The 26,291-nt window shown below is 41.7% G+C and overlaps 1 protein-coding gene across 2 annotated transcripts in view; it reads right to left on the bottom strand.

The window, feature by feature from the left end:
• The window catches only part of MNAT1 (MNAT1 component of CDK activating kinase), a 184,194-nt gene that overhangs the window by 102,473 nt on the left and 55,430 nt on the right, over nt 1-26,291 (bottom strand). For both annotated transcript variants that reach the window (XM_039537739.1, XM_039537741.1), the window contains 3 exons: nt 16,171-16,274; nt 12,926-13,066; nt 7,647-7,772 (listed from right to left, as the gene is read on the bottom strand). In XM_039537739.1, the coding sequence (XP_039393673.1) occupies nt 7,647-7,772; nt 12,926-13,066; nt 16,171-16,274 (371 nt within the window). The remainder of the gene's footprint in view (nt 1-7,646; nt 7,773-12,925; nt 13,067-16,170; nt 16,275-26,291) is intronic.

The raw sequence follows: 26,291 nt of genomic DNA, 5'->3' as shown, positions 1-26,291 counted from the left end.
TTCTCTAACTCCTCAGTTCCCCAGCTACCTGCCCAGGAAGTGCTCTGAAGAGGTGAGCAGTTCTATAGGAGATGACAAGGTATTTAGACAATCTAGTTTCAGGTACTTAATTTTTTAACTGCATGGAATTGCCTCCAGAGAGCAGCAATCTTCTAGTACAGGCCTGCACAACATGCGGCCCGGGGGCCACATGCGGCCAGCATGGGCTCACTGTGCGGCCCGTGAGGGATGAGTAGGTGGGCTCAATGTGAGGCCTGTGGGGGGTGAGTAGGCAAGCGGAGGGTGAGGGAGGGGGGCTGAAGAGGCGGCTGGGCAGTGGCGGGGGGTGAGGAGGCGAGCAGGGGGGCAGGGTAGACGGCCGCGAGGGAGGGGGGCTGGGGAGGCGAGCAGGGGGGGTGGGGGACTGAGGAGGCAAGCAAGGAGTCAGTGGCTGACCTGTTCTACTGATCTGGTCTGGCTCCCATCCCCTCTCCAAGGGTTGCAGCTGTCTGGAGGTGCTGCCTTCCACGCCTTCCTCAGTCACACCTCATTCATTCAACAGGGCAACTGATTACAAAGTGGGGGGGAAGATCTTATTCTACTTCTAGCAAAAAGACATTTTTCTTTCACCTTAATTATACTACCTTAGGGGCCCACTATAACATATTACCAAGGATCAATACCGCTGTTTCAGTGGGGCAGCACTGGGGAAGGAGGGTTTGTTTCCACGGGGCGGGCGGTGGCTGGGGGCGGTGTTGTGTTTCGGGAGGGCTTGGCAGTGCTGGGGGGGCGGTCGGCAGGGTTCAGCCCTCTGCTGTTTTCTTTGGAGTAATATGGCCCTCGCCGCTTTACAAGCTGTGCACGCCTGCTCTAGTAGATGGGTCAGGGAGCAATCACAAAAATGGAGTGGAGGGAAAGAGTGACAAGCACTCTGAAATACTGCCCTACTTCATATATGATCTCCAGCACTATTAGTTAGTGGATTAGCTAGGGAACTGCTAAGTATTATAAGCAGTAGTGGTATTGTCAACCACAGGCAATACATGAGGATCAAGTGGCTCCGGCCACCACCCTGTAAGTGGCAGAAACGTTGAAAGGAAGCTATTATTGCGGTGAAATGAGCCCTGTCTGCATTTGTGAATTGCTGTCACCAGTGCAACATGCACACCGCTGAATACAAATAAGTATCCTTACAAGGATATGTTCAGACATCAACTTCCGTGTAGAGCAATCTCCCAACCAGAAAGGATGCATTCTCCAAACAGTGGCTTGATTCATTCCAAGATCATCCTGAAGAGATTCCTAGCATTAGTGACAGCCGTTGCCCCCTTCCGCTAATACTGAAAACTATTTCCCTGCTAGCACACAGACCTGGCACCACCATTTTCAAGACTGTTACTGGAAGTGCAATTACGATTGCCACACTTTCTGTAACAGCATTAAGCTGGTTTGCAGACTGGGCTTAATAGACATATACTCCACCAAGGAAAATAATGTTTAAAATATTCAAATTATGCAGGAAGCTGTAGGTCACAAATAAGAAGGGAAATACCAGGATAAAAAGGGACTGCAGCTCGCTATCCCACTCACTTACATGAAACATCAACTCACAAAGGGTAGCCTTTTTGTAAGCAGGCAGCTTGAAGAGCCTGTTGTCCGCAGAAATGAATTTAAAAAAAGAAGTTAAGCAAAATGATACACAAAGCTGTAAGGAAATAGCATAGATCAAACTTAAATAGCTCTCTCTCAGGGTGGGGGAAGAGGCAAAGGGGTCCTATTCCTATCTAACATGCATGCTATTAACAAAAGGAACCAACTGAAGGGGAAGAAGTCTACCTTTTCTGAGTAATGAGGGATGTTCTCATTTAGTTTATTAAAGGAAGAAAATCCCCGCCCCCACAAAAGGAATGGAAACTCAACATCTAGTATAAAGAATACACATAGGACACCTAAAAACAACCAGCCTAATTGAATGTCTTTCAGGAGACTAAAATGGGCATATTCCTGGGAACTCAAGAGCAAAACCACGTCATCAATCAGGCTCAAGAACACCTCGGATTTAGACCATTCAAGGAAAAATTCTCATATTTCAAGCCAAAAAAAAAAAAAAGTAGAGCACCACAGCCAACATTGTTAAGAATGTAGCTGCATAGACACAATCTCAGAATCAGCCAGGCAAGGCATTCCATACGCACTATCTGGCCTCTGTAAAATAAAAGAAGCCATCATCGGAGAAGAACAGTCCTAGGTTCAAGCAGCAGGTGAGGAGGGGGGAAAAGAAAGGGGGGAAAAAAGAAACCAAATGGGAAGAGTGTACAGTGTTTCCTTACGTGCATGCTGCTAGAACTCTCCACTGGTGGACTTGAAACACTACACGCACAATAGCAATACTGCTTTGGTTCCAGGTCTACACATCATATTGCAACAGTACTTAAGGTGGAATTTTCAAAAGCACTCAGCACTGGTGTAGCTCTGCTCCCATGGAAGCCCATGGTGAAATGCCCATTGCATTCAATGGAAGTCATTGACTTCAATGGGAGCAGTGCTTTGCCAGTGTTGAGCACTTGCCCTTAAAGACTGAGACTATAGAAAAAACAACGAGGAGTCTTTGTGGCACCTTAGAGACTAACAAATTATTCTGGGCATAAGCTTTGTGGGCCAAAACCCACTTCATCAGATGCATGGAGTGAAAAATACACTAGGCGGGTACAAATATACAGCACATGAAAAGATGGGAGTTGCTTTACCAAGTGGTGGATCCGTGCTAACAATTCAATCAGGGTGGATGTGGCCCATTCCCAACAGCTGACAAGAAGGGGTGAACATCAACAGAGGGAAAATTACTTTTTGTAGTGACCCAGCCACACCCAGTCTTTATTCAGACCTAATTTGATGATGTCAAGTTTGCAAATTGATTCCAGCTCTGCAGTTTCTCCTTTAAGTCGGTTTTTGAAGGGTTTTTTTTGGTGAAGAATGGCCTCTTAAATCTGTTATTGAGTGTCCAGGGAGATGGAAGTGCTCTCCTACTGGTTTCTGAATGGTACAATTCTTGATGTCTGATTTGTGGCACTGCTATGGGTATCCGCGTGGCCCCACAGTATGCCAACAACATTTTTATAGCTGACTTAGAACAAAGCTTCCTCAGCTCCCGTCCCCTAGCGCACCTATTCTATTTGTGCTACACTGATGACATCATCAATCATCATCATCTGGACCCATGGGAAGGAGGCCTTTGAGGAATTCCACCAGGATTTCAACAATTTCCACCCCACCATCAACTTCAGCCTGGACCAGTCCACACAAGAGATCCACTTCCTGGACACTACAGTGCAAATAAGCGATGGTCACATAAACACCACCCTACACTGAAAACCTACTGACCGCAATACTTAACTACATGCCTCCAGCTTTCATCCAGACCACAACCCACGATCCATTGTCTACAGCCAAGCCCTAAGATACAACCATATTTGCGCCAATCCCTCAGACAGAGACAAACGCGTATGGGATCTCTGTCAGGCGTTCTTAAAACTATAATACCCACCTGGGGAAGTGAAGAAACGGACTGACAGAGCCAGAAGGGTACCCAGAAGTCACCTACTACAGGACAGGCCCAACCAAGAAAGTAACAGAACGCCACCAGCCATCACCTACAGCCCCCAACTAAAACCTCTCCAGTGCAACATCCAGGATCTACAACCTATCCTGAAGGACGATCCCTCTCTCTCTCAGACCTTGGGAGACAGGCCAGTCCTCACTTACAGAGAGCCCCCCAGCCTGAAGCAAATATTCACCAGCAGCTACACACCACACAACAGAAACACTAACCCAGAAACCAATCCCTGCAACAAATCCTGTTGCCAACTCTGTCCACATATCTATTCAAGGGACACCATCAAAGGACCTAACCACATCAGCCACACCATCAGGGGCTCATTCACCTGCACATGTATCAATGTGATATATGCCATCATGTGCCAGCAATGCCCCTCTGCCATGTACATTGGCCAAACCAGACAGTCTCTATACAAAAGAATATACGGACACAAATCAGACATCAAGAATTATAACATTCAAAAACCAGTATGAGGGCATTTTAATCTCCCTGGACACTCAATAACAGACCTAAAAGTGGCCATTCTTCAACAAAAAAACCTTCAAAAACAGACTTCATATGAGAAACTGCAGAGTTGGAATTAATTTGCAAACTTGACACCATCAAATTAGGCCTGACTAAAGACTGGGCGTGGCTGGGTCACTACAAAAAAGTAATTTTCCCTCTGTAGATACTCACACCTTCTTGTCAACTGTTGGGAATGAGCCACATCCACCCCGATTGAATTGGCCTCGTTAGCACTGGCCTCCCACTTGGTAAGGCAACTCCCATCTTTTCATGTGCTGTATAAATATATACCTGCCTACTGTATTTTTCACTCCATGCATCTGATTAAGTGGGTTTTGGCCCACGAAAGCTTACGCCCAGATAAATTTGTTAGTCTCTAAGGTGTCACAAGGACTCCTCGCCGTTTTTGCTGATACAAACTAAAATGGCTACCCCTCTGAAGACTATAGAACATCCCCCATGAGAATTACCACACAGCACAATCCCACAAACTTGTGAGGGGCTGAGCACCACAGGATTTGAGGGAGCCCTGCATCTCCTAAGACAGCGGCTCTCAACCAGGGGTCCGGGGCCCCTGGGGGACCGCAAGCAAGTTTCAGGAGTCTCCCAAAATAAACCAGAGAGCAGGGCCAGCATTAGACTCGCTGGGGCTCAGGGCAGAAAGCTGAAGCGGTGGGCTCAGAAAGAAAAAAGGTTGAGAAACCCTGTCCTAGGAGGAGTTCAGTGCATCATAGGCTTGGACCGAAAAAGTGAGAGTTCACTGTACTTTTCACCAGACATACCACCCACTTTCAAGGTCTATTCACAGTACATACATAACTGATAGAGTTGAAGGTCAGAAGGAGCCATTACATCATCTGGCCTGACTTCATATCACAGACCTGTAAATTTCAACTACTTACTTCTGTATTGGGCATAATAACCTATGTTTGACTAAAGCATGTCTTCCAGAAGAGCATCCAGTCTTGAACTGTAGGCACAAAGGCATGGAGAATCCACCACTTCCCTTGGAAGTTAGTTCCAATTGTTAATAACCCTCACTGTAAAAATTTGTGCCTGATTTCTAATTTGAATTTGTCCGACTTCAGCTTCCTGCCGTTGGTTCTTGTTCTGCTATTCTCTGCATTTTCTTCCCGTGAAGTACTTACCGTAATCATGACACTTCTCAAATCTTCCTTTTGATAAGCTAAACAGATTGAGTTCTTTAAGCCTCTCTCTGTAAGGCATTTTCTCCAGCCCTCAAATCATTTTTGCGGCTCTTCTCTGCATATTCTCTAACCTTTCAATGTTCTTTTAAAAATGTGGATGCCAGAACTGGACACAGTATTCCACCATATGTCTCACCAATGCCATATACAGAAGTCATGCACCTCCCAATCCCTCTTACGCTCTGCTGCTCTGTTTATACACCCAAGCATTGCATTAGCCTTTTTGACTTCAGCATCGCATTGGGAGTTTGAGTTAATTGCTTGTCCGCTATGATCCCTAAATCCTTTTCAGAGTCACTGCTTTCCAGGATACTGTCCCCCATTCAGTAGGTATGACTTGCATTCCTTATTCCCAAATGTGAAACTTTCCATTTGGCTGTAGTAAAAACACATTTTGTTTGAATGAGCCCAACTTACCAGTGATCCAAATTTTATCAAGAGTGATTTGATATTTACTTCCAGATCATTGATTAAAAAAAAAAGTTGAACATCAGGCCTAATACCAATTCCTGCAGAATCCCATAGAAACACCCTATTCAAAGATGATTCCCTACGGATGACTTTTTGAGGTCAGTTAGCTAGTTCTTAGCCTATTTAACTTTCGATTTATTGATATTTGTATAATGCTAATTTTTTTTAATCAGAATGTCTTACGGTATTAAGTCAAATGCCTTACAAAAGTCTAAATATATTACATTTATGCAGCTGCCTTTATGAACTAAGTGCATAATCTCCTCAAAGAATGAGAATTATATTTGTTTGACAAGATCTATTTTCCAGAAAACCACACTGACTGACATTATATTCGTTTCCTTTAATTCTTTACGAACCGATTCCTTTATCAATCATCTTTTCCATGCTTTTGGCCAAGACTGATGTCAGGATAACCAGCCTATAGTCATACCTGTCATCCCTCTTACCTTTTTTGAATATTAGCACAACACTAACACTCTTCCGGTATTTTGGAATTTCCCTGGTATTCCAATAGTTCATAAAAATTATCAGACAACCAGAGATCACCTCAGCCAACTCTTTTAGCACCCTTAGGCACAAGTTACATGGGCCTGCCTATTTAAAAATGTGTATCCCTAATAAATACTGTTTAACAGCCTCTCTGATTAGAAATGGCCTGGAAAGTACTTTTCATCCTCATGTGATACAAGCACATCATTGTGCTTCTTTGCAAATACAAACTAACAAAGACGTCCTCATGACACAAGCCAATGGCTCCCAAGTCCAAGAATTAAAAATACATAGGAACATTTTGCAGGAAAAAAGGAATAATGAGTGCAGCCATCCCGTTGGACCATTGGTAAACAAAATAATGGTCTTTTTCTGTTAATTCTCTCAACACAAACAAATACACTAGTTTATAGCCCATACTAACCACTCCTAGCCCTTGCATGCTTGGTGCTGTAAAGACAGAGTAAGATGCAAATGCTGTTCTCAAGGGGCTCGTGTTGTAATTCAGACACAGAGAATAGTGCAGACACCCATTACAAAACAGACTGATGTCACCGAGATGCAGGGTTGGGTGCTGGGAGTTTTTTTTATTTGGTCTGTTCTAGGGGTTTTTTGAGTATCAATTCTGGGTTATGGTTTTGTGGATTATTAAGTCTAATGAAAAGATGATTTTAGAAGGAATTTTTACAGTCTTTTCAGGAGACCTTGGAAAATAGATGGATTGAGGAGAAAGGATAAAAAAAGATTAGTAACTTGTGATTTGGTTTTCTCAAATGCTTAACATACAGGTTGCAGGTATATATTTTGGTGGAAAAAAAGAACAGAAGAAATGTTTATTTCAGAAAAGGAAAGAACATTTATATTATGTTGTGACAGAAAGAATGGCGTTATAAAACAGGAAAGCTGACAGATCCTTATTACCACAGAACTACTAACATATTTGCTGTTAGAAAAATACTTGTCACTGCTGTTCTCATTGTTTGAGAACGTGTTCTTATTGACGCGACATGGATTTCCAGATTCCCTCTGACACACACAATCTTCTAGTGCACAAAATAAGCACCAGTTCTTTTCTGAAGGCTCTAGAATTTTAGCTTTCAGAACAATTACATCAAACTATGGGACAAAAAAAGGAACTTTCAATGGATCAATTACAGCACAAAAATTGCAAGGGCAAAATGCACAAAATCTCTTACATTCCAACTACTAGAATGCTGAAGTTCTTGAACGGCTCTCTTTAAATTACACCAATAATTAGGAACTATACTTATCATTGGTCTGCATGCTACAGTAATGCAAGCCAAATTTAAAAGATCTGGGAAAAGCTGTGCCTTTTGGAACAGTGAAATAAAAAGGAAACAAAGAAGGCTTACCATTTTGATGCCAGTGGAAAATGTGACTGGTTTGACTGGTCTGGGTTTTTCCAGCTGCATTTCTAGCTGCGTAGATCTGTCTTTATGTTGAGCTAAGAGCAGGGAGGCCGGCAGATGGGAACTTTCCTGTAAACATGTTGAAAACACAGATTGAAATATTCAAAAGAAGAAAAAAAATTAATGCTGCTCATTCTTCAAGACTACAAATTGTGTCTGAAAAGGCCATCACCAGCAAAAAAAGGTTACGCTAAATATTCTCTATATGAGAAACAGTTTACAGCAAACGATCACTTTCAGTAATAGGAAAAAGCTGCAGCAGCCTCATAAATCAGCGTAATCTGCAAACAACCATTTTTATGGAATCCACATTAAAGACAATATAACAGAGTCCTTATTGCAACTGGCCAATGCAACCATATTTATTAAAATAAAAAAATTAGAACTTAATCACAGAAGGAGTAGTACAAAGTAGTATAACTTGAATCAGATGTTTATCTAAGACACATTCTTTCTACAAATGAATTCAGACCAGTTTGAAATTGTTTCCCATTAGATTTCACCTGAGGCCGTTTGGAAATGATCCTTGCTATGCCTTGCACAATGGCACCATTGTAAGTGCAACCAACAGCATATTTATTTTCTCCTTTACCAACTTATTTTTAGGGAAGCCAGCCAATTTTAAAATTATATATATATAAAATAAATGGTTAACTTGCTCAACTACTTAAAATCTTACATTTAGGTTACAACAAAAAGATTAACATGTATACATATACTACATTCCAAGGAGAGGTAGACAAATTATTGGCTAAATAATTCTCTATTAAATTAGTCTGATTATCTCCGTGAACCCTGAAATCCTCTAACTTCTCTTTACTGTGGAAGCGGGGGAGGGGGAGATCAGAGCTGTTTATTCCCAGACTCCCTTGCTGCAGCACTTTATGCACAACGCACTCAATACAGCATATACATTTCTGTTCTGGGGAACCAAGGAAATACTACTTTGTGATCCAAATTTGCTACTAACTTATAAAGCAACTGAACCCTCAAAGCCAGATTGTGACTATAAATATAGTATTTTTAAAAGTTTAAGATAGAAAAATGACTTTCAATGGGAGTTAGGTGCCTTTGAAAGATCTCCTGAAGTGACACAGAACCATCAAGCAGTGCCCATACTTACTATTGTAAGATTAATGCTCCCTCTTCATCCTTCCTATTTCTCACTCACTGACTTGTCTTAAAATAGACTGTGGGTTTCAGGGCAGAGATTGTATCTCACAATGGGACCTGATCTGGGGTGAGGGATGATACAAATGACAGTGAGGAACAGCACAGTCCTGCAAATGTCGGGGAACAGGTTCAGTACCCTTACTCTTTTCAGCATAGGGATTTCTCTTTTCAGTTGCATGTAAACTGGAAGGAGAGAATTCGGACCACCCAAATTCGCTATGTTAGCACCTGAATCTCTGAACACCACCACGTCATCCAACACACTCACAGTCCAAGTGTGCACTACAAGTGCTGCTATTATCAGCAATAGTTGAGAAGACCCTATTGAATGCGATAATTTTTTTAATTTCAGATTTAATGTGTGCTATATAGTTGGGGGGGAGGGAAGTCTCCCTAGGGCTTTTTGTCCTCCACTCACTTATCACGTTTGTTGTATTTCTCATGCGACACAAAAGGCTGCCAATTTCTATGCTAACTTCTCAGCAGTTTCTACATTAGCATAGAGATACACAGTTCTGGGAAATCAGCATTGCCCCAGCAAACCACAGTGCTCTTGATTCACTGTTTGTCCTATGTAATAAGTGCACAGTCTTTCTAGTTAACTATCACTACAGAGCAGTAAAGAGATTGATATCATAGACCAGATCCTGTAAACATTTATGTATACAGGTAACTTTCTGTATGTGAAAAACGCATTGAAATCAATGCAACCATTTGCACCAGGATTGTTAATCATGTGCATAAGTGTCTGCAGGATCAGAGCTCACAGCTCGGAGGGAAAGGATGTGGGGGGGACTAAGATGGCTTTAAGTTACCTTAGCATCTTCCTGATTCTGGGAGCAGGAGATACATCCCCCACAGTATAATTAAGACAGCCATGAGGGGCTAAGTCACAGAAACCTGTCCCTACCTGCTTTCAGGCAGCATGGCTGCCCAGAATTCCCACAGCACAATGTGCTTCGTCCTTGCCTGGACACGCACTCCCAGTCCCACTCAGCCTCTGGCACACCTCCTGCATAAAAGGGCTGGGAGCAGGGCTGAGAATTTCAACCATCGTGCACAGGAGAATTAATAACATCTCTAGCACTATTAGTGCACAATCACACCACATGTTAATATTGTGCTTAAAGACAAGTTTACACATTTTGCTCAGACCCAGGATCTGAAAGTTTGGACAGGAAGAAGCATTGCTCAGCATGACCCATGAAGAGAATAAAGATTTCACTAAAATACCAGTTGTAATTTAAAAGTGGCAGCCATGGAGACGTCATTTGAAACACTGCCAGCATGAAATCTGTCTAATCCTATATTGGGAGGTAGCACGGTGTTGCGGATAGGACAACGGACTGTGATTCAGGAGACCTGGGTTTTATTCCTGACTTGGCGATGGCCCTGCTGTGTGACCTTGGACAAGTCACATTGCCTGTCTGTGTCTGTTTCCCCTTGTGCCTGGCTGGTCTACTTAAATTGTAAGCTCTTTGGAAAAAAAAACAAACAGTCTCTTATTATATTAATATAGCATCTAGCACAATGATTGAAGCCTCTGCTACTTTAATCCAAATAATAAGTGTAAGAAGTTGTGAACTAGTCTTCAAACTTGCTTTAAAGCTTGAACATTAAAGGGCAAAATTTTCTCTTGTTGCTGCATGAGACCTCTTAATTCTGCTATCTGTGTGCACAGCTCTCTCTGTGACTATGAATTCAGTACATGACAGGAGAGCAGAATATTGGAGCTGAGATTGCATGTATGCATCTGATATAAATATCTGCCCTACGTTTTTTCTTATTTGTTAAATCAATGTTAAAGCAGTTTTGAGAAAGCAGTGAAAGAAGTATACACTCAACTATTGTCTGTGTAACAATTCCTAAACAGAAGGTGCATTAAGGAGAGACAATTTTAAAATTCATGGGTGAAATCCTGGCCTCTTTGGAGTTAATGGGAGTTTTGCGTTTGATCAGTGGAGCCAGGATTTCACTCCATATGTTGCTAAAATGCATATCATTACCTATAGTTCTAATACTCAATTTTTAAATCCATTTTGACAATTTTCACTTTTTTGTTTTTGTTGTTTATCTTTTTCATTTCTCTCAATGAAAAAAAATGACATTTGTTTCGCTTCAGTTTATAGTTAAGCTTCACTTTCAGATTTGCAACACAGCAATGTTTAGACTTCAGGAACTTCAGGGGGATGTTTAAAAAACTGTTCTCAGAAATTTTAGGAGTTAAAGAAACTTATTTCTGCTGGTTTTATAAAAGCATGATTTTACAAAACTAAAGTTTTGAGCCAAATTTCACAGTCCACTTTAAAATTTTCTAACTTTCCTTCTCCGCCTTTAACATTACCTTTCTGTTGTTTTAAAAATATTTAGGTATGTTTTAATAGCAACGCATGTGCAATCAGAGTTAAATTACCTATTTTGGTCATGTTATAAAGATTATTTATAACTGCTCTTTTCGCAAGCCATCTGGCGAACTGTATTTCCAGTAAAACCAACTGCTGTGTAAGAAAACAATGTTGGCCCCTACTAAATTAAAAGTGTATTTTAAAGCAGGATTGAACACACTTTTTAAAGTCAGAAACTAGTTCAAAACCTTTTTCCAAGCCATTAAGGAAATATACTGAGTGTACAGTGGAGTTATTAATTGGCCTGCTAGTCAGACTATGCCTAACTAAGCAGATCATGAGCATTATTACCTTAAAAGTTATAAGACTCTGCTGGATATAAAGTCTCAGATTGTTGGGGGATTTCCCTTTCTGTCGGGATACATCCACTGGAGTAAAACAAGGGGCCTTTCTGCACATCTATGCTGATGTCTAAGGAAAATGAAACACCAGCTCCTTTCAAAGAATCCAATAAAAGGCTGCCACGAACCTTGGCCCCGGGGCAAGGCAGTTCCTCAGCACAGTCCCTAAAACCGTAAAACAAACTCCTAAATCACATAACACTAACATCTCTGCATTTTAGTGGATCTCCCATTGGGTCAAAGAAGAATTCTACGTTCTCAGGAAGGGAAGAAAGTAAGTTACATCTTCAAAAACAACCAGAAATAAAATGCAAGAGAACTGGATTAAATGTAACTTTAACGTAAGAACCAAAGCAAAGTGAAGAAATTCAGAATCAAGGTTGACACAGCATCTTTAAAACACCCTACTGGCATAACAATATTTTTAATATAGATTTCCATGCTTTTCTGGTTTTTCTCTGCCCATATTTTTATTTATAAATGTGCATGTGCACACACACACACACACACAGTTTTAAGACTCTCTCATACAGTGCATGAGTGTAACAGTATGTTGATCTTTAAATCCAGATTAGACCACACATGCAGTGCATAAATTGTCCTGTGCCCCTAAATTACCATTGAATTTTTGGGTGCACAAAGAATGGTGGATTAGAGGAAATCTAGAAGCAATCCCAGAAAGTAGGTCACTTTCCAAAAGTTTTTAAAAATAGCTGACCACTATAGATTTCCAAGAACATACTATACCTAACTTAATGATAAAATAAGACCTCTTTTCTCACTAACAGTTGTCAATATGCCTCCTATTGTTTGCTAATATTTTCAGTGCACAAAGCAGATATTCGGATCCTTTACAGTAATTTCTTACAGAAGTACAGATGGGGAGCAGTTAGTTGCTAATTTAACGGATGGGCTGGGTAGACTCACTGGGATAGCCTTTCTGAAATCCCAGCACCTCTAATAGTCACAATGAAGTACAATACAGAACACGGACTCTTTAAAACAGGCTTGGAGGGGAAAAAATGAGATGAATTACAGATAGACGCAGCCAAAAACATAACAAAAACACCTTCTTACTCAGTCCAATCTCCTGCATTTTGCATGATTACTCCCTGCATCATTCCTGCTGGTGTCTTACCAGATCTGTTCTCAAATGTTTGTAGGATGAAAGAAATTAAAGAATAAATATGAAATGTACAAAACTGATATTTTATATCAACAGCATAATTAGTACAAGTCCACGTCGGAAGCCACAAGAACTGAATTTAAAGCTCAAAATCTGTAGTTCTGTTTTGATACCCACCAGTTCATCCAAAAGTGCCTGTTTATTCTTCCTTTTTATAATCTGTTGCATTTGTTCCTCTTTCTGTATGAACAGTCGCCTTTGCTCATTTTCCTGTCGTTCCACCTCTAAAGCTTCCTCCAGCTCCTCTTGCTCCCGAGTCTAAAACAGGAATATTAGAAATGTATTATTGGAAAAGATCCTACATTTGGCAGATAGAGTGCTGCCACGGCACCCTTCCCCCAAGTAAAGGGTGTTATCCTAATGTCTTTGGCAGGGATCTAGAGACAGGCAATGAAAATGATTAGAGACATAGGTAAAGGCAAAGACTTCCTATGATAAGCCTGCGACTCTCTAGTTCACAAAGGAAACAAAATAAGAGAGTACAGGATAGGGAAAGTGAATTTGGTGCTGCTATTCACCCTCTCTGACAATACAAGAGCAAGGGGAGATTCAACTAAACTGAAAGGCAACAAATTTAAACTGACCACTTATTTAAAAAAAAAAGATACAGTGGATAATTAACCTGTAGAATGTATTGCCACAAGAGATCATTGAGGCCAAGACTTTATTAGGAGTCATATCCATAATCAGAATAACCACAGTTACATCAAACAGGGATATAAACACGTATGCTTCAGGAAATCAGCCAATCACAAACTGATGGGGCTTAGGAATAATGACCCCCCCATGGGCAGGTTATGCTATAGTAATCCCCTATATTGTTTCACGCATCTTCCTAGAACATAAGAATGGCCATACTGAGTCAGACCAATGGTCCATCTAACCCACTATCCCGTCTTCCAACAGCGGCCGGTGCCAGATGATTCAGAGAGAGTGAACAGAACAGGGCAATTTATCAAATGATTCATCTCGTCGTCCAGTCCCAGCTTCTAGCAGTGAGAGGTTTGGGGACACCTAGATCATGGGGTTACATCTCTGACCATCTTGGCTAATAGCCATTCATGAACCTATCTTTATCTTATTCTTATCTTATCTTAGAACTTATCTAATTCTTTTCTGAACCCAGCTATGTTTTTGAGCTTCACAACATCCCCTGGCAATGAGTTCCACAGGTTGACTGTGCATTGTGTGAAGTTCTTTCTTTTGTTTGTTTTAAAACTGCTGCCTGTTAATTTCATTGGGTGACCCCTGGTTCATGTGTTATGTGAAGGGGCAAATAAAACTTCCTTATTCACGTTCTCCACACCATTCATGATTTTATAGGTCTCTATCATATGTCCTCTCATTTGTCTCTTTTCTAAGATGAACTGTCCCAGTCTTTTTAATCTCTCCCCATATGGAAGCTTTTCCATACCTCTAATCATTTTTGCTGCCCTTCTCTGTACTTTTTTTTAAATTCGAATACATCTTTTTTGAGATGGGATGACCAGAACTGCATGCGGTATCCAACATGTGGGCATACATGGATTTATACAGTGGCATTAGAATGCCAGGGGTTCTGACAGGTGCTGAAACAATTTTTATAGTGGCGGGTGCTGAGAGCCATTGAACCAAACTGTAAACCCTGTATATAATGGAATCCACTTGAAGCTAGGAGATGTGGTAGCACCCCTAGCACTTACGCCTTCTGTCTTCTTAGCTATCCCTTTCCTAATGTTCCCTAACGTTGTTAGATGTTTGCCTGCCGCTGCACATTGAGCAGCTGTTGTCAGACAACTATCCACAATGACTCCAAGCTCTCTTGCTTGAGTTGTAATAGCTAATTTAAACCCCTTTGCTTTGTATGGATAGTTGGGGTTATGTTTTCCAATGTGCACTACTTTGCATTTATTTACATTGAATTTCATCTGCCATTTTTTTGCCCAGTCACTCAGTTTTATGAATTCCCTTTCAAGTCTTTTCAGTCAGCTTTGGACTTAACTATCTTGAGTAATTTTGTATAATTTGCAAACTTTGCCACCTCAGTGTTTATCCTTTTTTCCAAATCATTTATGAATACGTTGAACAGCACTGGTCCCAGTACAGATCCTCAGGGGACCCCGCTATTTACCTGTCTCCTCTGATGCATCTGATATTGGACAGTCAGACAGGATATCAGACTACATGGACCTCTTGTCTGATCTGATATGGCAACTGCTATGTTCCTACAAGTTATACATGACCTGAATGATCTTTGATTTTAGAAAAGGAAATCCAATCCATCACCTTTGCCCTCACTGCTTTATACACATACATGGATATATGGAGGAGCTCTCTATTTGTTAAAACAACGAGGAGTCCTTGTGGCACTTTAGAGACTAACAAATTTATTTGGGCATAAGCTTTCATGGACTAAAACCCACTTCAAATCTCTATTTATTGGTACTACTCCAGTCCAACACCTTCCTACACAAACAAGGGAAACTCTTTGGTTCTCAGAAGGAATGGTTCAAATTTATTATTTTCAGACTCCAAACTCCTAATGTGAGTGTTGAGTGCAAAAGGAATGCAGAATCAGGCCTTATTGTGTCATTTCTGTTACTATAGTTACCTGAATTGAAACATTTTCTTCTCGAAATGATGTATATTTTTAATGCTGGAAGAAACACTTAAAACATTATAGGCAAACTTTTTTTGTTTTTAATTAAAAAAATCCTTGCCAGGCTACTTTTAAAGGAGAGCAGAACTTCGTCTGAATAATATTTTAATAAAAAAACCTACAGGAAAGTATGCATAGCCCGCATATAGAACACGTATTTTATAACCCTCTAAGAAGCAGTATCATCATTAGCACTTAAAAAGGCTTTTGTCTTGTTAAACTATAAAAGTTTGTTTCACTATCACTCGTTTTAAATTTTGCATAAGCCAGGCCTTTGTTTTCCCATTCTCCAACTCTCTCTTGGGAGCTTCATAATGTCTGTGTCTGGATTTTTTTTTATTCCTTTGGATGAGAAAGAAATTATTGTCCTGAAGTAGGAATGAACCCAGTCTCTTCTGGATATTGTCCAAATACACTGCCAGCATACATATGTTTGGAAGAGCCTGCATTTACTACCTAGCTATGTCAGTCCCTCTCTCTAAACCCTCGTCAAAACAACGAGCACACAAAATTCAGCTGTCAACATGATCTCCTGAAGCAAGCAAATCTTTGATAGAGGAGAATTCTTGCATATCACATTTTTCTTACTATGGAGTGTGTCAGTGTGCGTGTCGGAGTTTTTTCTTTTCTCCTTTAAAACAGCATTTTACAACTATTCCTCTTTAATACTTAATTCCTCAACTATTGAATAAGACATTTAAAAAAAACCAAACAGCAAACTAACCAGTTTTATCTTGTTTTTCTGAATGACTTCTTTGTTATCCTTCTGGTACATATCCATTTTCTTTTTGGTGTTTTCCAAATCCACATTGTTTGTCAAGTTAAACACTGTATTGATATTTTAAAAAAAAGAGATGCATGAAATCATAGTATTAACCTGGTACACACACACACACACTTATCTTTATTTAATGCTCCTTGTCCCTACCACATTAGCCCCATATACCTAACTGAATATGTCAAAAAGTCACTTGGACACACAAAGGCCAGATCCTGATCTTTGTTACATCACTGGTTTACTTGGAGTTCTTGCAAATTTATACCTGCATAACTGAAATTAGAACCTGATCTTTTGCTTCCTTCATGGGATACTGGTAGCATAATCCCTTGAACAGCATCAATACCCAAGATACACAAAAACTTGCCTTTATAACAAGTAGTTTATGGCTAAGAAGAACCTAGACCAGAGGTCCCCAAATTGTGGGGCACCCCCACCCCAGGAACACGGAGGAGCGTTCAAGGTGGTGATGGCAGGCTGGGTCAGCCCCAACTGGGGGCTGGGAGGGAGTGCCACCCAGCCCCGGCCCACCCCCAGCCACAACCCTGGCTCCCAGACCTGTGCATAACCCCATCCCCAGCCTTGGCACGGCTCTGGACCTGGCCAGGGGCCTAGCTGCCAGCCCCCACCGCAGACTAACTGTGGCTCTGCTCCTGCTCTCCGCCATCAGCCCCATCCCTGCCCCCCAACCCACCCCCAGCCTCAGCCCCCTTACCTTTGTCCACATCCCGCCCCCCCCTTCCCCAGCCACAGCCCCATTCCTGGCCCTGGCTCCGGGGGGGCAGGGGATTGCGGACAGGAGGAATGGGGAGCAAGTTTGGGGACCACTGAACTAGACTAAGTAGAATACACACACACACCCCTCATTACAAACGAGGCCCTTCCATTTCCTACGTGTCATCTTGGCACAAGGACTTTGATAGGACTTTACTGCTTTACTATACGGTGGAAATCTAGATTTCTATATTCCTTAAAAGTTCCAAAGCGCAAGAACGCAGTTTCATTTGCCCTAGCTGAAAATCTCCACATTTATGCAGAGATCCATAAAAAGAAAACAAGTCAACCTGTTACTCAATGCTATGTGTTGTGCTAAATCATCTTTGAACACAACAAATATTAGGAGGATTTTCCTCGTTTAAGTTATGCAAGAAGATGAAAGATATGCAGCCAGCCCCCTCTGCTTCGCTGAACATTCCCAATCATGTATATCTGAACTAAAGATGCCTCCAGGAATAGCGCAGCTTCTGTAGCAGGCGGATTGAAAGAACTAGGTGTGCAGGGGATTAGTAATTAGATACAGAGCCTTTCACCACTAGGTCACTGGTTCAAATTGGGGTCAAGTCAATTCTGACTCAAAGTCATTATCACACGAAGATCACTTGGTGGCCTCAGTCCAGTTCAGAGTGGACACCAGAGAGATCACCATACCCCTAAAACTAGCATAGATGGCAATCCACTCAGCGCAAATCAACCTGGAGACTGTACAGTCAAGTCACACTCTTTATGTGGCCCCTCCAGAACACAGCTGAGGTACATTGACATGAAAGAGCAGGGAAGCTCACACCATCACTGATAAACCCCTCACAAACTAGTAAAGACACAGTCCCAGACACAAAGAGCACACACAATCTGAATTGTGAGGAGAGGAAGGATGTTCCAGTGGTTAAAGTGCTAGCCTGGGAGTCAGGAGTTCAGGGTTCAATACCTGCTCTGCCACAAACTTCTTGTGTGACCTTGGACTAGTCATTGTCTCTGTGCCTCAGTTTTCCCCCCCCCATCTGTAAAATGGGGATAATAGCACTGTTCTACCTTGTGGTGCTGTCGGGAGGAAAAAATATATTCAGGATGGTGAGATGCTCAGATACCCCAGTTGTGGTGCCACATAAGTGCCTTATATACACATAGAATCATAGAAGATTAGGGTTGGAAGGGACCACAGAAGGTCATCTAGTCCAACTCCCTGCTCAAAGCAGGACCGATCCCCAACTAAATCATCCCAGCCAGGGCTTTGTGACTTGCCCTTGGTGAATCCATGTTGACTATTCCTGATCACCTTCCACTCCAAGTGCTTCAAAATTCCTTGAGGACCTGCTCCATGATTTTTCCAGGGACTAAGGTGAGGCTGACCCATCTGTAGTTCTCCGGATTCACCTTGTTCCCTTTTTTAAAGATGGGCACTATATTTGCCTTTTTCCAGTCGTCCGGGACCTCCCCTGATCGCCATGAGTTTTCGAAAATAAAGGCCAATGGCTCTGCAATCACATCAGCCAACTCCCTCAGCACCCTCGGAGGCACTGCATCCAGCCCCATGGACTTGTGTATTTCCAGCTTTTCTAAATAGTCCTTAACCTGATCTTTCCCCACTGAGGGCTGCTCATTTCCTCCCCATACTTATCTGTGAAGACAAAGCAAAAAAAAGCATTGAGTACTTCAGCTTTTTTCACATCATCTGTCACTAGGTTGCCTCTCCCATTCAGTAAGGGTCCCAAACTTTCCCTGACCACCTTCTTGTTACCCTTCACATCCTTTGCTAGCTGCAACTCCAATTGTGCTTTGGCCTTCCTGATTACACCCCTGCATGCTCAAGCAATATTTTTATACTCCTCCCTAGTCATCTGTCCAAGTTTCCACTTCTTGTAAGCTTCCTTTTTGTGTTTAAGCTCACCCAAGTTTTCCCTGTTAAGCCAAGCTGGTCGCCTGCCATATTAGCTATTCTTTCTGCACTTCAGGATGGTTTGTTCCTGCGCCCTCAATTTGGCTTTTTTAAAATACAGCCAGCTCTCCTGGACTCCTTTCTCCCTCATATTAGCCCTCCCAGGGGATCCTGCCCATCAGTTCCCTGAAGGAGTCAAAGTCTGCTTTTCTGAAGTCTAGGGTCCGTATTCTTCTGCTCTCCTTTCTTCCTTCTGGCAGCTCCTCCTGAGCTCGACCATCTCATGGTCACTGCTGCCCTCTATGCATGGAAATGCTCAGTAATTCAACAGGACACAAGTGTAGCTGATATACTATTTCTAATTTTTTAATATAACAATAGGCAGGAACACATCTCGCTAGTTCCATTAGCTTATGTTTGTCCATTTGATTTATATCCTTTCTTCACTCACACTTTGCATGGGTACAATGGCAGAAGTGAGCTTCTGGGACAGTTCTGAAGTAGGCAAGGGAGCTGTCTCAGACCCACAGATCGGGCGAGGGCATTCCATGCATAAAGGGCAGCAAAGAAGTGGGCAGAGTGGTGGGAGCGGCAGAAAGGAACAAAAGAACAAAGCAGGTATTATTGGCAGAACAAAAAAGGAGACACATAATGACAGAGATATAGGTTGCTGCTGAATAGCTTTTAGTCTGGAATGAAGTGACAAGGAGCTGGAACCAATGATAGTGGCACAAGAATGGTGGTGAGGGGCATGACGCTACTCATATTTCAAACAAAAGTAACTTTGGAAAAATACTGCACACTCTTGTAACCAGTGAGTTAGCATTTGTTTTCAGGGAGCATGGCTAATTCCATTGGTCTGGGTTTAAAAAAAAAAAAATCATTAGTATAGCATCAATAAACCATGACAAACTTTGTACCTGCCTAAAACATTTAGGGATAGCTAATGTAATACAGCTAGTTTTCACCCTGACACATCAACGGGAATCACAGGCCTAGCTTCCCACCCAGAGAGCTCAATATTTATCCCTGGGTGAGGGAAATTTGTAATCCCTTTGATTGGAGCAATTGGGCTGAATGTGATGAATATGAAGTGGTGTGGTAGATTATAGCCAAAAAACAAATGCTTTATATCCCTTTCTTACAAGGAAGTAAGGATCGAAAGGATTTTCAGTTTATTTTAGCCTGACTTTCTGGGGTTGTGGGATTCATCAATTCTGACTGACTTCAGAGTTATTTCAGAGGCAGGATGGTCTTGTGGCTTAGGCCCTTAATTGGGACTCAGAAATCTGGGTTTAATTCCCAGCTCTGCCACATACTCCCTATGTGACATTGGGTAAATCATTTAACGTCTCTATGCATCTCTTTCCTCAGCTGGAAAAATGGGAAAAATAATACTTTTCTCCCACACCTCATCTACTTGCTCTATTTAGATTAATTTTTTAGGGCAGGGACTATCCCTTATTCTGAGCACCTACAGCACCTAGCACAATGGACCCTTGACCTCAGCTAGGGCCACTAGATGTTGTTTTAATACAAGTAAATAGTGAATGCTCTCTACCTTTGAAAGCTAGGCCCTTGTGTTTTGAGGGAGGTTGCTCAACATGGATTTTCATTTTTTACGCTGCTCTCTCCCAAAAGAGACAGCACTTTTCAACATTACATTGCTCTGAAATCTTAGAATTAAAAAAAAAAAAGTGCAGGGAATAACTGTACTATTTTAGTATCAGAGGGGTAGCCGTGTTAGTCTGGATCTGTAGAAGCAGCAAAGAATCCTGTGGCACCTTATAGACTAACAGACGTTTTGCAGCATGAGCTTTCGTGGGTGAATACCCACTTCTTCGGATGCAAGTGTACTATTTTAGCTACGCAATGTTTATTGTAGCAACGTTTCCTCAAGAAAACTGGTTATTTTAATCTTGTTTTGACCTCCAGCTTTCCAACCTGTAGCTTCCAACTGACAAGCTGTTAGACAGTGGCTGAAAAGAACCGTCATGTGAAAATGCTAGAGTAAAACCACATTTCTGATCAGAGCCCTGCAATGGAAGTAGCTGCATGTGAGCATCAGAACTTCCTACAATTTAAATCCAACACAACAGCTCTCTAAACCTATGATGACACAAGGGGAAAAAAAAAAAGCACATGACAGAGGTACAGTGCCCTAGCAGGATACGCAGGTGCACCTCAGGTGCATGCGGAGGTAGAAGATGAGAAGCCAAATGCCTTTGGTCACCTGAGCAGCAGGGGTATTCCTCTATAACCTCACTGCTGGATGACTTTCTAAACTGGGTTTTACAAAACGTGGCTGTTTCGAGAGTTTTTTTCAAACTGAACTATAATAGGCTGAACAGGTCCTGACAAGCATGCTGACAAACTTCATATCTGCATGGTTCAAAAACATTCACTGTCGGACCACAAGGGTGGGGAAGGCAGAATAAATCTCTCTCACACACACACGCACACTCTTACTTTATCTTCTGAAGCCATTCCAAATCCACAATCGGCCCTTAGAGCCCCTGTAACTGAGTAGACTAGATATCAATCACTCCTCTCTCCTTCTGCCCCCACTGAACAGAACATCAGATTCTTTCTTCTACTTCCTCACCCAGACCCAAAACAAGGTGTCAGAATAGGTCTCTCACAAGCTATCTTCCCCCAAGCTGTAAGCAGCAGCTCCCTGCATAGGACCTCTCTAGGCTCCCAGCAAGTTCCTCTGCACCCTCCTCATACCATAGGAGCATAAAAAAAAACATACTGGGTCAGACCAATGATCCATTTAGCCCAGTATCCTGTCTTCCAACAGTGGCCAATGCCAGGTGCTTCAGAGGGAATTAACAGAACAAGCAATTGAATGATCCATCCTGTCGTCCACCCCCAGCTTCTGGAAAACAGACACTAGGGACACTCAGAACATGAGGCTGCATCCCTGACCATCCTGGCTAATAGCCATTGATGGACCTATCCTCCATGAACTTATCTTTTTTGAACACACTTATAGTTTTGACCTTCACAACATTCCCACCTAATGAGGTCCACAGGTTGACTGTGCGTTGTGTGAAGAAATACTTCCTCTTTTGTTTCTTTTAAACCTGCTGCCTATTAAATTTCATTGGGTGACCCCTCATTCTTGTGTTATGAGAAGGAGTAAATAACACTTCCTTATTTACTTTCTCCACACCAGTCAAGATTTTATAGACCTCCATCATATCCCCACTTAGTCGTCTCTTCTCCAAGCTGAAAAGTCCCAGTCTTTTTAATCTCCCCCATATGGAAGCTGTTCCATATTCCTAATAATTTTTCTTGTCCTCTCTGTACCTTTTCCAATTCTAATAGATTGTTTTGATATGGGGCAACCAGGTCTGCAACAGTATCCAAGATGTGGGCATACCATGGATTTATATAGTGGCATTATGATGATATTTTCTGTCTGATTATCTATCCCTTTCCTAACGGTTCCTAACCTTCTGTTAGCTTTTTTCATTGCTGCTGCATGTTAAGCAGATGTTTTCAGAGCACTATCCACAATGACTCCAAGATCTCTTTCTTGAGTGGTAACAGCTAATTTAGACCCCATCATTTTGTATGTACAATTGGGGTTATGTTTTCCATGTGCCTTACTTTGCATTTATCAACACTGAATTTCATCAGCCATTTTGTTGCCGAGTCACCATCAGCAGCATGTGAACCACTGGCTTGGGAAGGCTATCCCCCAGCCCTGACTTTCTGCTCCTTCAGCACATCCACCCCCAACTGCGGCCGCCGGCCCCTGTCCCAGGCTAGTGCCGGGAGGGAAGGAGGGTGGGCAGGCAGACAGCACAGTCCCAGTCCCGAAGCGCCGGGAGGGAGGGTGGCGTGGCCACAGTGCCAGCCCGAGTTGGGGCCACAGCACATGGGAAGACCCAATTTACAGCACAAGAAGCAGGAAGGGAACTGAGGGCGGAGCGTGGGCGGGGCCAATCCTGGCTGTTTGGGGAGGCACAGCCCCCCCCAGCCTGATACCCACCGCTCACACCAGTCACCCAGTTTTGTGAGATCCCTCTGTAACTCTTTGAAGTCTGCTTTGGACTTAACTACCTTGAGTAATTTTGCCACCTCACTGTTGAATCACTACCCTTTTTCCAGTGCCTAGCCTGAGGAAGCAGTCAGGAACTGGCAATGGGGAAGGAAGTTTGGGGCGGGGGGGGGGAGGGAAATCAGGTTTCAACTGAGGACCAAATCACAATTCTCAGTAGGCAGGTAAGCAGGCCACAGGCAGCAAACAGATTCACTTCCTTGCCTCATCACAGCACCTCCCAGCACCTTCCCTCAACTCCCCCAAAATGTCTAGACATCAAAGTTTAAAACATTAAGAAGAGTTAGATTTGGTCTAACCTATATTATAAAACCTACACTGGCAAGTATGCAAGCTAAACTCTTGGATGTAGAGCCTTCTTGCTGGTCATTACCTAGCCAAAACTAGGCTTAATAGCATACATAGTCTGGTAGTGGTTTTAGAAGATTTAACTACTTCGTAACCAAAGTTAAAATATATATATATATATATTCGCTATTCAATTACAACAACCTAGCTTAGCAGGCTGGCATGCTCCTTTTTGTTAAGGGCATTTAATAGAATTATTCTTGGTCTGTGAATAACAGCTGATATTTGAGGACTGGTGAACATAAGCCATAGAATAAACAATACTTCAACCACGAGCATTTAAAATATGGTGTCACCATATTGATGGTTGAGCCAAATTCCATAGAATTTAAATTGACCTCAGTAAGGAGTGTTACTCAAATATGGTCTGTAGAATTTGGCCTGTTTTGGGTTTTGAGAGACAGGGGCAAATTTTTTAAATTTTAATAGCAACATTTAAAAAAAAGTTTCAAACCAACAAGCAAAGAGTTAAGACCAGGAATCCTACATTAGTCCTAGCTAAAAATCAGTAACAAAAAAATATGAACATGACTAGCAAGGCAGATGGCTATTCTGCAAAGATTTCAAAGGGAAGCCAGTCTTATTACTTTCTATTCTGAAGCATAATATAAGCTCACATAATGGGCCTGAAAAACGTAAAGACACAGAAGCCGATTTGTATACGAGAATTATTTACTTCCTTATTCATCTCACATTGGCTGGTTTAGAAGTTGACCTGCCTTTAGACAGCTGTTGAAACACAACAAGAAGCCTATTGTGTTTTCTGAAACGTTTAAGTCTATTTAGGCAAAACTCCACAGATTTCCTGAAATCCAGCCTTGACAGAGTGAGATAATCTCTAATTAGTAGCATTTTTAAAAATAATCTCATAACAAAAGGAATAACAATCTGCTAGTTTATTATGGAATTTAAAATTAACCTTTGAGACAAACCCTAGAGCCATCTGGAACAATCACAGGTCTGGGAAAGCAGCATTGTTTATGATAAATAAATCCATCACTGGTTTTTAAATCAGCATCATCAAAATCTCTCACATCTTCTATTGAAGACATTACCAACTTTGAGCCTTTTCTTGCTAATTAGTGTTTCTTTTAACGCAGATAGCTATGGTTGCTAGAAAAAATTCTTCCCATTGAGAAACATTCAAGCACGATTCTCCTGTGAGGGAGAATGGCTGGAGGACATATGCAGCCATGATTCACCAGCCCAACCCCAACCCCTTCCATTCTGGGGCATAAGGAGTTCTTGCTGAAGCAGATCAAAACAGGCAACTAGATACATGGACTACCTGCAAGAACCCCAGTCCATGTGCCCAGCTCTTATCCACGAGGGAAATGCATGGATTCTCCTGCACCTGGGCCACCCATGACTGTAGAATCAGGAACAAGATTTAACCTGAATGGATTAAAATAAAAACTACAGAACTAGAATCACATGACTTTATAAAAACAACCAAAGTGTCACAAAAGAATCTGACAACAGACGGTCAATGTACTTTATAATGAAGTTTATGTTATCAGCTGGGATGTAGTCAAGATTTTCTTTCCTACTTCCTAATAAGGTAAAAATTGATTTATTGTACTGCCTTACCAATAAAATAAAAGAGGTCAATGAATATTTCTCCTACAGGTTAGCACTTTCCTAATTCTCAGGTCCATTAATTAGCCAATAGATCTTAAAAAAATAAAATAAAATTGTAAATCATTATCCTGCGATATATTACACACATAGCCTTAGTGCTTAATGTAGATATTACTGGTGTAAGACAGCTAAGTATTGGTATAGCACAAACACCACTTTTCCTCCCCCATCATTTCCAACCTCTGCTTCTGAGCAGTTATCATAATGCTCATTGCCACTTAGAGACTGGGAGTGGCAGAGAGATGAATGCTGAAGGCACAGAGCTTCAGAACGAAGCCGATTGTCCATGCTCTACCACCTCCCCCTAAAACACTGCTTTCAGCATCAACTGAAGATGACAAAATGTCCCAACCTCTTCTGCCCATACCCTCTTTTAGGGGGAGGGTGGAAAAATCAATAATCCAGCTGGAAAAACCTAAATCGGAAATTATGAATTATGGATGTTTCAGCTCAGTTCTCTTTTTACTGTAAAAAGAATTTTTTTTTAAAAAGTGCTTGCACAGTTACAATTATTTCCAATTACTCATCCCCATCAGGTCAAACAAGGGGCATTTTAGCTGGGGCAGGTGCAAAAACTCTCCATATCTTTGTCGTCTTTTACATTTTGAGAGAGCTGCATGCCTCTGCATTGTGTTGTTTCCTTTGTTAAATGAAGTTGATGTGAACCACAGGGAAAACAGGGAAAAAGTCACAGGCATTAGTTCTTTACATCCAGTAAGCACTCACTAGATAGTAATTTTGGCATGAACACAAGTCACTACACAATGGTTACTATAAAAAAGGCTTTGAAAAGTAGAAAGATAAGTTCTTACCCATAGGGCACATGAACAGTAGTCACTTTTTCCCACTTGACTATACTGTATGCTTTAAAAAGCAGTAATTATTATTAACTATGTGTATGGTAGTAATGCCTAGAGGCCCTACTCAAGGATCAGGACCATACTGTGGTAAGTACTGTATACACACATCCTAAGACAGTAGTCCCTGGCTCAAGGAGCTCAGAACTAACTTTAAAAAAATAGTTTAAGAAGTGATACAGAAGGGCAAAGAGTAAGGAGCATATAAAAAGGGTCTGGCTCACATTGTTGTACTTGTGGCACTTACTTCTTTGTAAGGCTTATTCCTGCTCTTTGTGAGGCACGGGTATGTCCCATTGATTTCAATGAGTGTTGTGCCCAGCTGACCCAAAGCAGAATTTACCCCATTCATTTTTGCCTGGTGTTAATGACAATTAAGTGTTTACAATATTCTAGAAATTGTCAAACTGATTTTTTCGGGCACTTAGCATCTTTTAAATGGTCAATTCTAAACCACTTCAAAGTGTGTGTGCGTGTGCGTAAAAAGAAAGAAAAT

The sequence above is a fragment of the Mauremys reevesii genome, linkage group 4, assembly GCF_016161935.1.
Source record: "Mauremys reevesii isolate NIE-2019 linkage group 4, ASM1616193v1, whole genome shotgun sequence".
NCBI lineage: Eukaryota > Metazoa > Chordata > Testudines > Geoemydidae > Mauremys > Mauremys reevesii.
The sequence above is the reverse complement of the archived record's forward strand: the minus strand, read 5'-3'. Positions and strand labels throughout refer to the sequence as shown.